Here is a 14,586-nt window from a genome sequence, read left to right as displayed (position 1 = left end):
TGTAACGGTTATGGGATCTAGACCCACCCTCAACCCATCAATACTTGGCAGCCCACCAGAGCAAGAGTGTTTATAGTTTACATGTATTTTTCAAACTGTTTTAAAGATTGTTTTTTAAAAAAATAAAAGCCAAAAACTGTCAGTAAGTGATTTCCTCTTCAGAAAGCAAAATCTGGGATGAAAGGAGGGAAGAAGTTAAGACCTGGGATCTGGAGAGGAAAGGCAGAAGCTATTCAAGGACTGTACACTACTCAGTTCAAATGAAAAGTCATCTGCTCTGTAATTTTTCCTAGAATGACTTACATCTATTAAGGTGTAGTGTTGTAATTTGACTATATTTGTATATGTATTGGTTTATTCTCCCTCCCTCCCTCCCTCCCTCCCTCCCTCCCTCCCTTCCTTCCTTCCTTCCTTCCTTCCATTTTGTGACCAGTCCCAGTAATTACTGGGGCTTGATGTCTATGTGGCTCCACTGCTCCTGGCAGCCTTCCCCTATATATATGGGAAGGGAGTAGTAGGGGAGGGAGGGAGTGAAAGAGGGGTGAGATATATGGGGAGGAGGGCAGCCTGCGGCACCACCCCACCACTTGTTCTTTCCTTTGTTTTTTTGTTGTTTTTTTTTTTTTTTTTTTGCCTTGAGGGTTATTGCTGGGGCCTTTTTTTTCCCATTTTGTTGCCCTTGATGTTTATCGTTGTTATTATTATTAATGTTATTGCTATCGTTGTTGTTGGATAGGACAGACAGTAATGGAGAGAGGAGGGGAAGACAGAGAAGGGGAGAGAAAGAGAGACACCTGCAGACCTGCTTCACCTGCAGGTGGGGAGCCAGGGCCTCCAACTGGGCTCCCTCTGCCCGTCCTTGCGCTTTGCGCCGCGTGCGCTAGCCTGCTGCTACCGCCCAATCTCCCCCACCTACCACCACTTGTGAAGCTTGGCCCTGTAGCTCCTCCCATGTAATGATCAGGGCCTCCAGCCTGGATTCTCTCACGTGTGCATTCTACAGGGTGAGCCACCTCCCAAACCATCTGAGTTCCTGTTTTCTTTGGTTGCATATGAAGAAAAGTAAAATGTCCATCTCTGGGGCATATACCCTCTTACATCAGCCCTGATACTGATGGTTCACTCTTTAAAAGATCTGTCACCTTATCTCCATTTTAAAGTGAATTTAATTTCTGATTTAACAACTAATTCTAATAGGAGGGAAAGGGCCTATCCATATTTTTCACTGTCCTTACAAAAGTCTTTCTCTTGAGATTTGCTATAATATTGGGCAGCCACATCTGTCTTACTATATAGGAAACGTGGGCTCATGCATCAGTGTGATGCACCTATGTACTTGGTCCATAGGGCTCTTGGGGGCACCATGCTTAGAGCTGTTCTCATATTTGCTCTGTTATAGTGGGTGATGTTTAACTGAGAGCAGCTTAAGAGAGTGTTGCATATAGTGCAATGCAGAGGACTTCCTTTCTGTTTTATGTTCCTCATTATTTTTGTGGATGTCTACACTGCCCGTTAAAGGAATCTTTTGTTCTGCACTTGAGTTAGGTCTGCTGTACTAGCCCATGTATTAATTATGTGCTCCTACAAAATTAAAATATAGTTATTGTCTTTCATCAGACTAAAACATAGTTCTACAAAAATGAAGTTAGCTCACTTTTTTCATTCTACATCCAAATAATCATTAGACTATCCGACTTTGAAATTACTACAAACTTTAGAAATAGGAACAAAATTTAAAAAATGTTTTGATTCCAATAATAGGTAATACACTGTAAATGTCATATATCTGTAAAAATGTAACACATATGTGGTGGTAAACCGGGCTTGGATGAAATAGGTGTCACTCCAAGAGAGAGGAAACTCCACAAATCATTTTTATGAAACCCATGAACTCTGATGACCCTACTAACCCAGTCAATAGTAGTAGTTTCACATTACCAAAACCTGAAGACCTTAATTCTAAGCCATTTACTCCTTTGCTGTGCACAGTAGGATGTTGGTTTTGATCTCCAAAGTCACAGCTAGAACCAAACTAGACTTCATTGTCTTCAGTTTCACCTGTGTGCTGCGTCTGTTGTATGCTTGCTTATTAATTCAGAATTACATGTTTGATTTTTGTTATTTTAAGGCACTCAACCAGAATGCTGAACTAAGGAGTCGGCTGAACAGAATACATTCAGAATCTATTATTTGTGATCAGGTTGTCAGTGTAAATATTATCCCTAGTCCTGATGAGGTAAGACTCATTTTTTAATTGATATAGATGACTTATTTTATAGCATTTAAATCCACTAAAATATCTGTTTATCTTTATGCAGTTATTTTGTCACTGATAATAAGACCAACTCTATTTACTTTGTTGACAGTTCAGTATTTAGAAGGATGCTTATGAATTTGACATAATTTTTTTCTTAGTTGGCAGTCTGTTTTTATTACTTTGTTCACCTGATGCCATAATGTTTAGTTTATATATACTGCAACTTGTGGATTTTCTGTGATTGTCTCAGTCTTCATTTTAAATACTTTAAATTTTATTTATTTTATCAGTGATAGAAATGAGAGGGGGCGGAGAGGACACACACTCTGAGCAGTACTCTATCATATGTGAAGCTAGGGCTGAACTCTGGGCTTAATGCTTGCACCCGGATTTCTGCCCATACACTGCCTTCTGGGTTAATGAAATGTTTTCATTGTTTGTTTTGTGGTTTTGGGGGTGTTTTTTTATGTATTTTTATTATTGTTGTTTTACCAGAGCACTGCTCAGCTCTGGCATATAGTAGCACAGGGGATTGAATCTGGGACTTTGGACCCTCAGGCAAGAGAGTCTCTGCATAACCATTATGCTATCTCCTCTGCTTTCATTTTTTAAAAAATATTTACTTATTTATTCCCTTTTGTTGCCCTTGTTGTTTTATTGTTGTAGTTATTATTGTTATTATTGTCATCGTTGTTGGATAGGACAGAGAGAAATGGAGAGAGGAGGGGAAGACAGAGAGGGGGAGAGAAAGACAGACACCTGCAGACCTGTTTTACCACCTGTGAAGCAACTCTCCTGCAGGTGGGGAGCCGGGGGCTCGAACCGGGATCCTTATACCGGTCCCTGCGCTTTGTGCCACCTGCGCTTAACCTGCTGCGCTACTGCCCGACTCCCTCATGTTTTATTTAATCATCAAATGGTTCATATAATGTTGAAAAAACATTTTTATCTGAAAAGGTGCCAAATCAAAAATTTCTTTGAAAACCTAAAGAGATCATCTGACCTTGCTAAAATGACACTAGTGGTTTGACTACAGCTACCATTGATGATGAGCTGCTGACACGTGACAGTGCTGCCCACGTGCTCAGCATTTGTTGTCTTGAAATATATCATCTCATTTGACAGTCCTATTGACACTCTGCAGCAGATACTATTCTTATTCTGTATCTTAGGGGAAAAGTTGTAAAGTGGAAAGGGGGTAGGAAAATACTCAGTATTTAACCTCAAGTAAACAATCCTATTTGTAACCATTTATAAAATTGTTATTTTATCACCATGAGATTTTACTCTTTTTGGTAGTTATTTTAGTGCTTTTATATGATGAAATGTATAAAAAGGTCAGAGTTTTGACTGATGTTGAAGTCATATTTTCATCAAAAACTTATACTTTGCTAGATTTATTGGTGTAAGTGTTCTACCATCTAGCTGTGTAGAAAATGTCATCCCAAGAGAGTTTTTCTTTAATCTAAGTTGCCTAACCTAGTCCACTCATCTCCATGATCACTGATGACACTTAGATACACTCATTGCCCAGAATCTAAAGGTATTTCTAAAATTTTATCATTCAGTAAAGTGAAAGGTCTTGGTTTTAACCTGAAATACATATTAGGCTACATGTGTGCATGAACAACCTAGTGTACAAAGACAGTAGGCATATGCAAATATGTATCTGTATATTCTCTTAGCTTTTCTTTTTTTTAATTTTTAAAAAACTTTTTTAAATTTTTCCTTTTGTTGCCCTTGTTGTTTTATTGTTATAATTATTATTGTTGTTGTTATTGATGTCCTTGTTGTTGGATAGGACAGAGAGAAATGGAGAGAGGAGGGGAAGACAGAGAGGGGGAGAGAAAGACAGACACCTGCAGACCTGCTTCACCGCTTGTGAGCTTGTGAAGCGACTCCCCTGCAGGTGGGGAGCCGGGGGCTCAAACCCGATCCTTAAGCTGGTCCTTGCACTTTGCACCTCCTGTGCTTAACCCGCTGCGCTACTGCCTGACTCCCCAACTTTTCTTTTTTTTGCCTCCAGGGTTATTGCTGGGGCTCGACGAATCCACTGCTCCTGGAGACCATTTTTTCCCCTTTTGTTTCCCTTGTTGTTTTATCATTGTGGTGGTTATTATTGTTGTTGTTGTTGCTGTCGTTGGATAGGACAGAGAGAAGTCGAGAGAGGAGGGGAAACAAAGAGGGGGAGAGAAAGATAGACACCTGCAGACCTGCTTCACCGCCTGTGAAGCGACTCCCCTGCAGGTGAGGAGCCGGGGGCTCGAACCGGGATCCTTACGTGGGTCCTTGTGCTTCGTGCCACCTGCCTTTAACTACCACACGACTCCCAACTTTTCTTTTTTTTTTTTTGTTTAACATTTTTTTAATTGGATAGAGATGGTAAGAGATTGAGATGGAAGGGGAAGGTTGAAAGGGAAAGAGAAGACAGGGGTAGATAGCATAATGGTTATGCAAAGAGACTCTAATGCCTGAGGCTCGTTAGTCCCAGGTTCAATCCCATGCACCACCATAGACCAGAGCTGAGCAGTGCTCTAGTTAAAACAGGAGAAGGAAAGGGAGGGGAGGGAAAGACAGACATCTGCAGCACTGCTTCTCCACTTGCAAAGCTTCCCTGCTGTTGGTGAGTGCCAGGATCTTGAAACCAGATCCTTATGCTTTGTAACGTAAGCGTTGCAAACCATAACCAGGTGTGCCCCTTCTCTTAGTCTTTTTATGAAGTTTAAATTGTTCCCTAAATATTCTGTGCTAATATTTAGCACTTACAGATTTAAAAAAAGAAATGTTTCAGTGCTCTAATCATAAGCTTTATTGGTTAGAGTTCATGATCAAACTGTAAAGAGACTTTATAGATTGTCTCAACAACTAGTGTTATGATTATATTCTTAGCAAATCTCTAGTTTCTACAAGTACTTTTTAAGGCTTAATATACAGGTTAAATATAACTAGTAATGACAGACCGAAGTGCATGAGAATGAACTTGTCTCCACAATAAATTCAGAGTATAATAAAAGCTCACCCAATTAAATTCTCCTTCATGTCAGTTGAGGATAGATTTAAAACCAAGTCACAGTACCCTTTGGCTATGTTTCTTGGACTCTATTGAAAGGAAATTTTGGCTTGTGATCATTACTACTAAGTTGCAACTGAAAACTACTTTTAGTGACTAAGCTTAGAGCATATGGTGTGAACTTCTCTAGAAATCTGATAATTTGGGGCCGGGTGGTGGTGCACCTGGTTGAGCATACATGTTACAGTGCTCAAGGACCCAGGTTCGAGCCCCCGGTCCCCGCCTGCAAGGGGAAAGCTTTGCGAGTGGTGAAACAGGGTTGCAGGTGTCTCTCTCTGTCTCTCTTCCTGTCTCAATTTCTGGCTATCTCTATCCAATAAATAAATAAAGATAAAAAAATAACCCTTTAAAGAATAAAAAAAAAAGAAATCTGGTAATTCAGCCATGACCTAATTTGAATGAATAGTTGCTCTTACCGGGGGAAATGGTGACACCATATGCTTTTCTCTTCTGTAGGCTGGTGAGCAGATTCATGTCAGTCTCCCCCTCTCACAACAAGTAGCCAATGAGAGTCGCCTCTCCATGTCAGAGTCTGTCTCTGAGTTCTTCGATGCCCAAGAGGTGCTCCTTTCTGCAAGCTCATCAGAGAACGAGGTAAGGTTCGCTGATGTGCCAACTGCAGCTACAACTACTACTTCTGCTGCTTCTCCTTTTCCTTCTTCCTCTTCTTCTTCTCCTCCTCCCCTCCTCCTCTGCCTCCTCCTCCCTCCCTATCCTCCTCCTTTATTGTCATGAGGGCTATAACTGGCACTCAGTACTAGTGCTATGAATCCACCACTCCCAGTGACCATTTTTTTCCTTTTTCTTTATTTCCTTCTTTCCTTCCTTCCTTCCTTCCTTCCTTCCTTCCTTCCTTCATTTTCCCCTTCCTTCCTCCTCCTCCTTCTCCTCTTCTTCTTTCTTTTTCTTTTTTTTTCTCTCTCTCCCTTTTCTTACTGTCTATTATGCTTTATAAGACAGAGAGAAATTGCGAGAGGAAGGAAGATTAAGAAGGAGAGTAAAAGATAGATTCCTGCAGACCTGCTTCACTACTCATGAAGCAAGTGCCTCCCTGCAAGTGAGGAGCAGGGGCTCAAATCTGGTCCCTGTTCATGGTGATCTGTCAACACTTAGCCAGGAGCTCAAATCTGGTCCCTGCTCATGGTGATCTGTCAACACTTAGCCAGGGGCTCAGATCTGGTCCCTGTTCATGGTGATCTGTCAACACTTAGCCAGGAACTCAGATCTGGTCCCTGCTCATGGTGATCTGTCAACACTTAGCCAGGAACTCAAATCTGGTCCCTGCTCATGGTGATCTGTCAACACCTAGCCAGGGGCTCAAATCTGGTCCCTGCTCATGGTGATCTGTCAACACTTAGCCAGGGGCTCAAATCTGGTCCCTGCTCATGGTGATCTGTTAACACCTAGCCAGGCACACCATGGCCTGGCTCCCCTGTAACTGCACCTTACCATAACTTGGAAAGTTAGGGAGTTTTCTAACATTCTGGTAGGATGCCCAAAGAGTTGCAAAGACAAAAGCATGCATACCTAGCCACAGTGTATGCTGTGTTAGTCCCCACTTACTATGCACCTAAGCACCTCAGGGAACAAACTGTTATCCTTATATTTGGCAAATAGGAAGAGGAAAAAGAGACAAGAGCTCTTTGTGTGTTTCGCATTTCAGAATAACAAAATAATTGATGATAGTTCTTTATAGGAGACTATAGAGATGAGATAATTGGAAAATAATTATTCATGGGGGCCAGGCGGTAGCACAGCAGGCTAAGCGCACATGGCATGAAGCTCAAGGCCCAGCATAAGGATCGCAGTTCGAGCCCCCAGCTCCCCACCTGCAGGGGAGTCACTTCACAAATGGTGAAGCAGGTCTGTAGGTGTCTATCTTTCTCTCCCCATTTCTGTCTTCCCCTCCTGATTTCTCTCTGTCCTATCCAACAACAGCAACAATAACCACAAGGGCAACAAAATGGAAAAATGGCCTCCAGGAGCAGTGGAATCATAGTGCAGGCACCAAGCCCCAGCGATAACCCTGGAGGCAAAAAAAGAAAAGAATTATTTATGTTTATACTTATATACACAAATCTGTTTTGAAGAATATATGTGGGTGTGTGTGGGTGTGTGTGGGTGTGTACACGCACATACTCAGAGTCTTGCATACTTGTGATTGCACCAATCTTGGCTACCCTTAAGAAAGAAAAGCACAGCAAAAGAGACCACAACATTGGAGCTCCCACCTCCCTCACCCAGTTCCACAACACCTCCTGTGCTCCTGGGTGATGTCAGGGTTCAGACCTGGGTCGCACTCATGGCGTGACACATGCCCTACCTGATGAGCTCTGTCTCTGGTCCCGCATAACGATCTTTGACAGAAACATGAAGTTGAGTTTAGAAGAATAATGTCTAGCATACCTCTACTCAGGTAATTGTATTTTGGGGTTATTACTGGCTATCATATGAAGTGCTCTTTTGAGTTCTTCATTCTCACGAGTTTTGGCAAGGTCTTAGAAAATATTGCAGGTGGGATCATGATGTTCGAGGGAGGGTATGTTTTCTGTTACCTCAACAACAGCAAATCACTGGCCTCCATGAAAGGTGGAAAAGAGAGAGAGGTGGTGGGAGAGGAGTTGGGTTCCCAGTGCATGTTAACAGAAAAGGATCTAAGTTGGGTTGAGAGTGTTTTATAGATTCCTATCACAGGAAGATGAGAACTGATACCCATGTGTCAGTCATCATGTCCATAATTGTGCTATAACCATCTATTAATCACCCAAGAAAGCAGCAAAATAAAAATGAATAAATAAAGCAAAGCCACAGAATACATAGAAAAGCCTCCAGAGAAATAGCTGTGGATCTTAGACAGTCTTCAACAGCAAAAGACAAAAATCTAGCTGCTAGGGGGCCGGGTGGTAATGCAGTAGGTTAAGCGCACATGACGTAAGGATCCTGGTTCAAGCTCCTGCCTTCCCACCTGCAAGGGGGGTCACTTCAAAAGTGGTGAAGCAGGTTTTCAGGTGTCTGTCTGTCTCTCCCCCTCTCTGTCTTCCCCATCTCTCTCAATTTCTCTCTGTCCTACCCCAACAACAACAACAGCAATAACAAGGGCAACAAAAATGGGGGAAAATAGCCTCCAGGGGGGTCAGGTGGTAGTGCAGCAGGTTAAGCACACATGGCGTGAAGCACAGAAACCAAAATAAGGACCCTGGTTCAAGCACTGGCTCCCCACCTGCAGGGGGTCACTTCATGGTGGTGAAGCAGGTCTGCAAGTGTCTGTCTTTCTCTCCCCCTCTCTCTGTCCTATCCAACAACAGCAGCAACAATAACAACAACAACAACAAAGGCCTCCAGGAGCAGTGGATTCATAGTGCAGGCACCAAGCCCCAGAGATAACCCTGGAGGAAAAAAGAAAATAAATGCAGCTTCTAGTCAGTGAAGACACAGAGACACTCACTCACCAAGGCAAAAAGCTGCTGTGTAACAAGAAGACACAATGGGGAAGAAACCTATGAAATACAGGAATTTAGTTCAATCAACCAAAAATCTGCAGCATTGTTATAGACTTGCTCATTTAGACATGCAGTTATTTTTGTCCACCACTCTAATCCCCTTTACATGTGTTAATTCTCTCTTTTTTTTTTAACTTTATTTATTTTTTGGATAGAGACAGCCAGAAATTGAGGGGAAGGGGGAGATAGGGAGACACCTGCAACCCTGCTTCACCACTTGTGAAGCTTTCCCCCTGCAGGTGGGGACTGGGAGCTTGAACCTGGGTCCTTGTGCACTGTAACATGTGTGCTCAACCAGGTGCATCACCACCCAGCCCCACATGTATTAATTCTTAGCTCATGTTCAAAAGAGTAGATGTAAACCCAGAAACCTTAGAGACAGAGACCTATTATATACACAATTCTATGCTTTCGTGTGTCAGAAAGGTATCAATGTTATATTGATAAAATAAATTTTAAACTAGGAAAAAAATGTGGCCCATGTGAAAGAAGAAAATAAATAAGTTTAAGAAAAAACCAAAATCACAAGAGATAAAATTCCAACTTTAATTTTAAAAAAAACTTTCAATGTATGTTAGATAGATATTAGAAAATGTTGAAAACAGGACCTAGAACTAACTGATTTTGCTACGTGAAACAAGAGGCCAGAAATCGACCTCCTCAGATAGGGTACCTGCTTTGTCATGTGCCCTTTCTAGGTTCAAACCTCAGCACCCCAGGGGAGGTGGTAAGACCCTAGAGAAAGCTCCAGTACTGTGGTATCTCTCCCTACCTGTTGGAATGGAAAAGCAACCCAAAGCAGGGAGATCACCTATGCACAATTCAGTTCCACACACGCACCAAGTCGCAAGTACTGCCTTCTAGACGCCCGGTATTCTGACTCAAGGAAGATAGGTCCTCATTTGTTCATTGCACAGATGGTGGCTACTCTTCCAATTGTGACCTCTGCTACTCCTTTGGGAAATACCTTGTTTTTAACTGTTCACTTTTCTAAACTTCCAGTTCTGAACAAAAATTCTGACCCTTTCTTCCTCAGGCTTCAGATGATGAGTCTTACATTAGTGATGTGAGTGATAATATCTCTGAAGACAACACCAGTGTTGCAGACAACATTTCTCGGCAGAGTAAGTAGCATCTGAGATTTGATTTCTCTGTCTACCTGCCTAACTGCAATAGATGAGCATCCCCTCCTCCACTGCCTCCACCCTCACACACACACTAATGGTTTCTTTTGCAATCGCTAGTTCAATAAATACTGTATTTGTATAAACTATTGAGACACATAGTTAGAAAATCCGTCAGGTAATCAATTCAGTGAAAAGGTTTTATTGTTTGCTCAAGTAAAAGTTTGAGCCCTCCTTATTAAATTTAGTGTGACTTGTCTTTTCATGAATGATACTTGAGTATATTTAACATCTTGTTTAGTAAAAATATGCATGAATACTTTATGGATTTGTTAGTTGTCTGACAACTTCATTATCAGAATTAATGGAGACTTAAGAAATATATCAGCGGCCAGGTTGTGGTGCAACTGAGTGAGCACACATATTACCATGTGCAGAGACCTGAGTTCAAGCCCACTTGTAGGGGGAAAACTTCACAAGTAGTGAAACAGTGCTGCCAAGTCTCTCTCTCTCCCTGTCTCTCCCTTCCCTCTTAATTTTTCTCTGCCTCTATCAAAATTATTTTAAATGCGCTATTTCCCTCTAGGGTTCTATGAAATCAGAAAAAGCAGAATGGTTTTCATGGTGACTCTCACCTTTGCCCCTTTTTCAGTCCTAAATGGGGAGCTTACAGGAGGGGCCTTCCGAAATGGACGTCGAACTTGCCTGCCAGCCCCCTGCCCTGACACCAGTAACATTAACCTCTGGAACATCCTGAGGAACAACATTGGGAAAGATCTGTCTAAAGTCTCTATGCCTGTGGAACTGAATGAGCCTCTCAACACTCTGCAGCATCTCTGTGAGGAAGTTGAATACAGCGAACTTCTGGACAAGGCTTCAGAAACGGATGACCCCTATGAGCGCATGGTAATGCAAGACAGAGCAGTGCGCTTTGGGGACTTGTCTAGCCTAGACCTGGGCTAAGCCAGAATTCATTGTGGCGACATACTGGGTTTTGCACACGATTCTCGTTGCATAGGTAAGAGAGGAATCAGTCCATTTGGCAGGACCAAAAAAGCTCCACATAACCCTATTGAAAGAGGCACTCTTTTGTGACTGTTTTTGCATCCAGGAGGTACATGTATCAGATCCCTTACTGATCTGAAGCAAGCCTCCCCTTTGCTTTACAAACTCTTCCTGAATGCTAAGTGAGCTCATTTGGTAGAGGGCTTAGGTCTGAGAAAATAGCCAGGTTGTGAGTGGGCCAGGCAGTGGCGCACACAGTTAAGCACACAGTATGATCTGGGTTTGAGCCTCCACTCCCCACCTGCAGGGGAATTGCTCCACAAGCAGTGAAGCAGGTCTTCAGGTGTCTTATCTTTCTCTCTCCCTTTCTATGTCCTCACCCCCTCTCAATTTCTCTCTGTCCTATCCAATAAACTGGGGGAAAAAATGACCACCAGGAATAATGGATTCCTAGTGCTATGAGCCCCAGCAATAAGCCTGGAGGCAAAAAAGAAAAAAGGAAAGAAGATAACCAGGCTATGCTTTCCCCAGATCTCTATTCTGTACAACTATGGAAGGCTTGCCCTAACTTCTGAAAAGTACCAGCAACCACAACCCAGTTGTCCCTGGTACTAACCTACAGACTCTGATTCTCATGTAAAGGGAGAACTCTTGGGCCCCGTTGCCTGCCAGTTTCCTTATACAGAGTTTAATCTTGGTTTTTTTTTTGCTTTTTTTTTTTCTCTCTCTCTTTGAGTTTATGGAGAGTCTGCACAAACAGTAGATAATTAAAGACCATCAAATCAGTATACCTGTTGTCAGGGATGTGTCAAATCTAGAGGAGATGCAAACAGAGCTGGAAGGAGCCTCTCCTATATCATTTTCCTTTCTTAAATGTTTTAACAGGTTCTTATTGCTGCATTTGCAGTTTCAGGATATTGCTCCACCTATTTCAGAGCGGGAAGTAAGCCATTCAACCCTGTCCTCGGGGAGACATATGAATGCATTCGAGAGGACAAGGGATTCCGATTTTTCTCTGAACAGGTAAGTTGAGGTTGCCATGGAGACAGAAGTGCAGCTTTGATGAAATCAGGTCTATGAACACCTGCTCGAGGTGGGTTATGACACCTGTTAGCAGAAAACTCACTTTGATTGTTACATAAGTGTCCCCTCCAAATGCAAATCAACTTGCGGTGTTAAGCATAAAGTCTTAAAGATTAAAGATCCAGTAGCTTGCTTTTTTAATTTTTATTTTGGAAACAATTCCTGATAGAGATGGATGGACTGAGTAGTTTTTGTTTGGAGATAGCCACAAATAATGTTCATATAAAAGTTGTAACACCCATGTTACAAAAATAATGTTTTTAAAAATAATGTTCATATAAAAGTTGTAACACCCATGTCATTGCCCTTTTTGTTGTTTTTGTTTGTTTTGATTCGCAGGTTAGCCATCATCCACCTATTTCTGCCTGTCACTGTGAATCCAAGAATTTTGTGTTTTGGCAAGGTTTGTATTTTCAATTATAACTTAGCAACTCAGTTATTAGCACTATGGAAGTTTCTAGTTTCCCAGGTATGTTGGATTCAGGTTACATTTCTACCTTTGGATCTCAGGGAATGCTGGTAACAGGGGTGGTCATCTAGGAGGTGAGATTGTTTCCCTAATAAGCAAATTCTTTTTTTTTTTTAATTTTTACTTATAAAAAGGAAACACTGACAAAAACCATAGGATAAGAGAGGTACAACTCCACACAGTTCCCACCACCAGAACTCCGTATCCCATCCCCTCCCCTTCTTCTTCTAGCGTTTGCCCTTCTTCCGTAGCCAGTTAATGGCTTTGAAAGTGACTGGGATCCATGTGGATTCAGTCGGCTAGGAAGGATCGTCAGTTTCCCCAATGAATGGGTACTCACGGGATGCACCACGGGAAGGTTGATCCAATGCATCCTGATAGCTTTCCTATTCTTTCTCCCTCTGGGAGTGTGGACTAGTAAACAAAGTCTATGGCGAAGCATAGCTTCATGTTGACTGAGCCAGTTCAGCCTGTCACTTTGCCTCATTGCACCTGGTGTTCTGCATCTTTAGCATGGAAGCTATCTTTGCCTCACTTGCAGACATACCGAGATATTAATCATGAGGGTTGCTTCAGTGATCTATCACATGCGGTCATGGAGTGTGTCGATGGATAATCATTGTGGTCACACTACGTGGTCTTCAATTCAGGGTTTATGAATTTGGACTGAAGTTTCTACTTAGTGTCTATTGTGCAGACACAATTATTGCAAAGTTACCTAAAGTAAAAAAGAAATGTACATATTTGTAAATTTAGTCATTTATATAGAAACAGCTCTGCTCATTTACTTGGAAGGATACCTCCATTGGTCACAGAATGGCTCTTCTCAGATGCACTTCCTCAGCGTGAAAACGCACACCAGTAGAGCTCCATGACTGTACTACTTTACAGAATAAGAGTTGGTTACTTTTTTATGATTAACAGAGTCAGAAAAATTTTTGGAGATAACAGGAAACTCCCTTAGTTCACCCAAAATGGAACCAGGTGATTATTAAAAGTGCTTAAGTAAGCCTGAGTTTCCATGAGTAAAACAGAAAGTCACATGAAAGAAAGTGCTGAAGTATACTGTAAACCACTAACCTTCCCCTACCACCACCACCACCCCCCAATTAAAAAAAAAAAATGTGCTGGGCAGGGGAGATAGCATAATGGTTATGCAAAGAGTTTTCATGCCTGAGACTCCAAAATCCCAGGTTCATTCTCCCGTTCCACCATAAGCCAGAGCTCAGCAGTGCTGGACTCTGGGCTGTATCTTTACAAGCAGGTTAGGAACATGCTCACTAAACTAATCACACTTTTTCATCAGTATTCATAGATTACTAATTTGCTGCACTCCTAAATGATATAATTCCTCAAATAAATGTATATATAAGCCAGTGATGTTACCAGGTATTAAATATTTTATTACATGCTTTCTTCTTATATGTACAAAAAGTAACTATGTCTACCATTTACCTAAGACTTTTAAAATTTATTTATTCTTTCAAGCAGTATAGAGTATTAATTGTAAATGAAGATGCATAGGTAAGTAGACAAACATGTTATTCCAGGCTATTCCTAGTTTTTTTACTTTTTTTTAAGTTGAAAACAAGTATGGAATATATATTAATAATAACCAAATTCTCCTTTTTAGAAAAATCACAGCTAATTTATTGAGCCCTGGACCGTCCTTAGGTACATGTCATGACAATAGAGAATCAATTGTGTGATCTGGGAGATGGCACAGTGGATAAAGCACTGGACTCTCATGCTTAAGGTCCTGAGTTCAGTCCCCAGCAACACATGTACCAGAGTGATGTCTGGTTCTCTCTCTCTGTCTCTCTCTCCCTCCCTCTCACCTCCTATCTGTCTCACTAATAAATAGAATCATTTAAAAGAGAGAATCAATTGTGATTATGAATGTTCTTTATAAAATGTAAAGTGCAATATAAAAAATCAGTTTCTGCAGAATAAATCTTTTTTTTTTTTTAATTGAGAGGTTAATGGTTTACAGTACCATTGCTGGCACATGACAACAGTTTCTCTATTCTACCCAGAGTCAGTCTTCTGCTTCACCACTTGTGGAGCCTTCTCCCTGC

The 14,586-nt window shown here is 41.6% G+C and overlaps 1 protein-coding gene across 10 annotated transcripts in view; it reads left to right on the top strand.

Moving 5' to 3' along the window:
• The window catches only part of OSBPL6 (oxysterol binding protein like 6), a 202,893-nt gene that overhangs the window by 175,338 nt on the left and 12,969 nt on the right, over nt 1–14,586 (top strand). For all 10 annotated transcript variants that reach the window (XM_060177651.1, XM_060177660.1, XM_060177658.1 and 7 more), the window contains 6 exons: nt 2,129–2,236; nt 5,784–5,921; nt 9,864–9,951; nt 10,604–10,857; nt 11,842–11,979; nt 12,379–12,442. In XM_060177651.1, the coding sequence (XP_060033634.1) occupies nt 2,129–2,236; nt 5,784–5,921; nt 9,864–9,951; nt 10,604–10,857; nt 11,842–11,979; nt 12,379–12,442 (790 nt within the window). The remainder of the gene's footprint in view (nt 1–2,128; nt 2,237–5,783; nt 5,922–9,863; nt 9,952–10,603; nt 10,858–11,841; nt 11,980–12,378; nt 12,443–14,586) is intronic.

The sequence above is a fragment of the Erinaceus europaeus genome, chromosome 18 (genome assembly GCF_950295315.1).
Source record: "Erinaceus europaeus chromosome 18, mEriEur2.1, whole genome shotgun sequence".
Classification (NCBI taxonomy): Eukaryota; Metazoa; Chordata; class Mammalia; order Eulipotyphla; family Erinaceidae; genus Erinaceus; species Erinaceus europaeus.
Note: the sequence above shows the minus strand (reverse complement) of the source record. Positions and strands in the feature narration are given on the sequence as shown.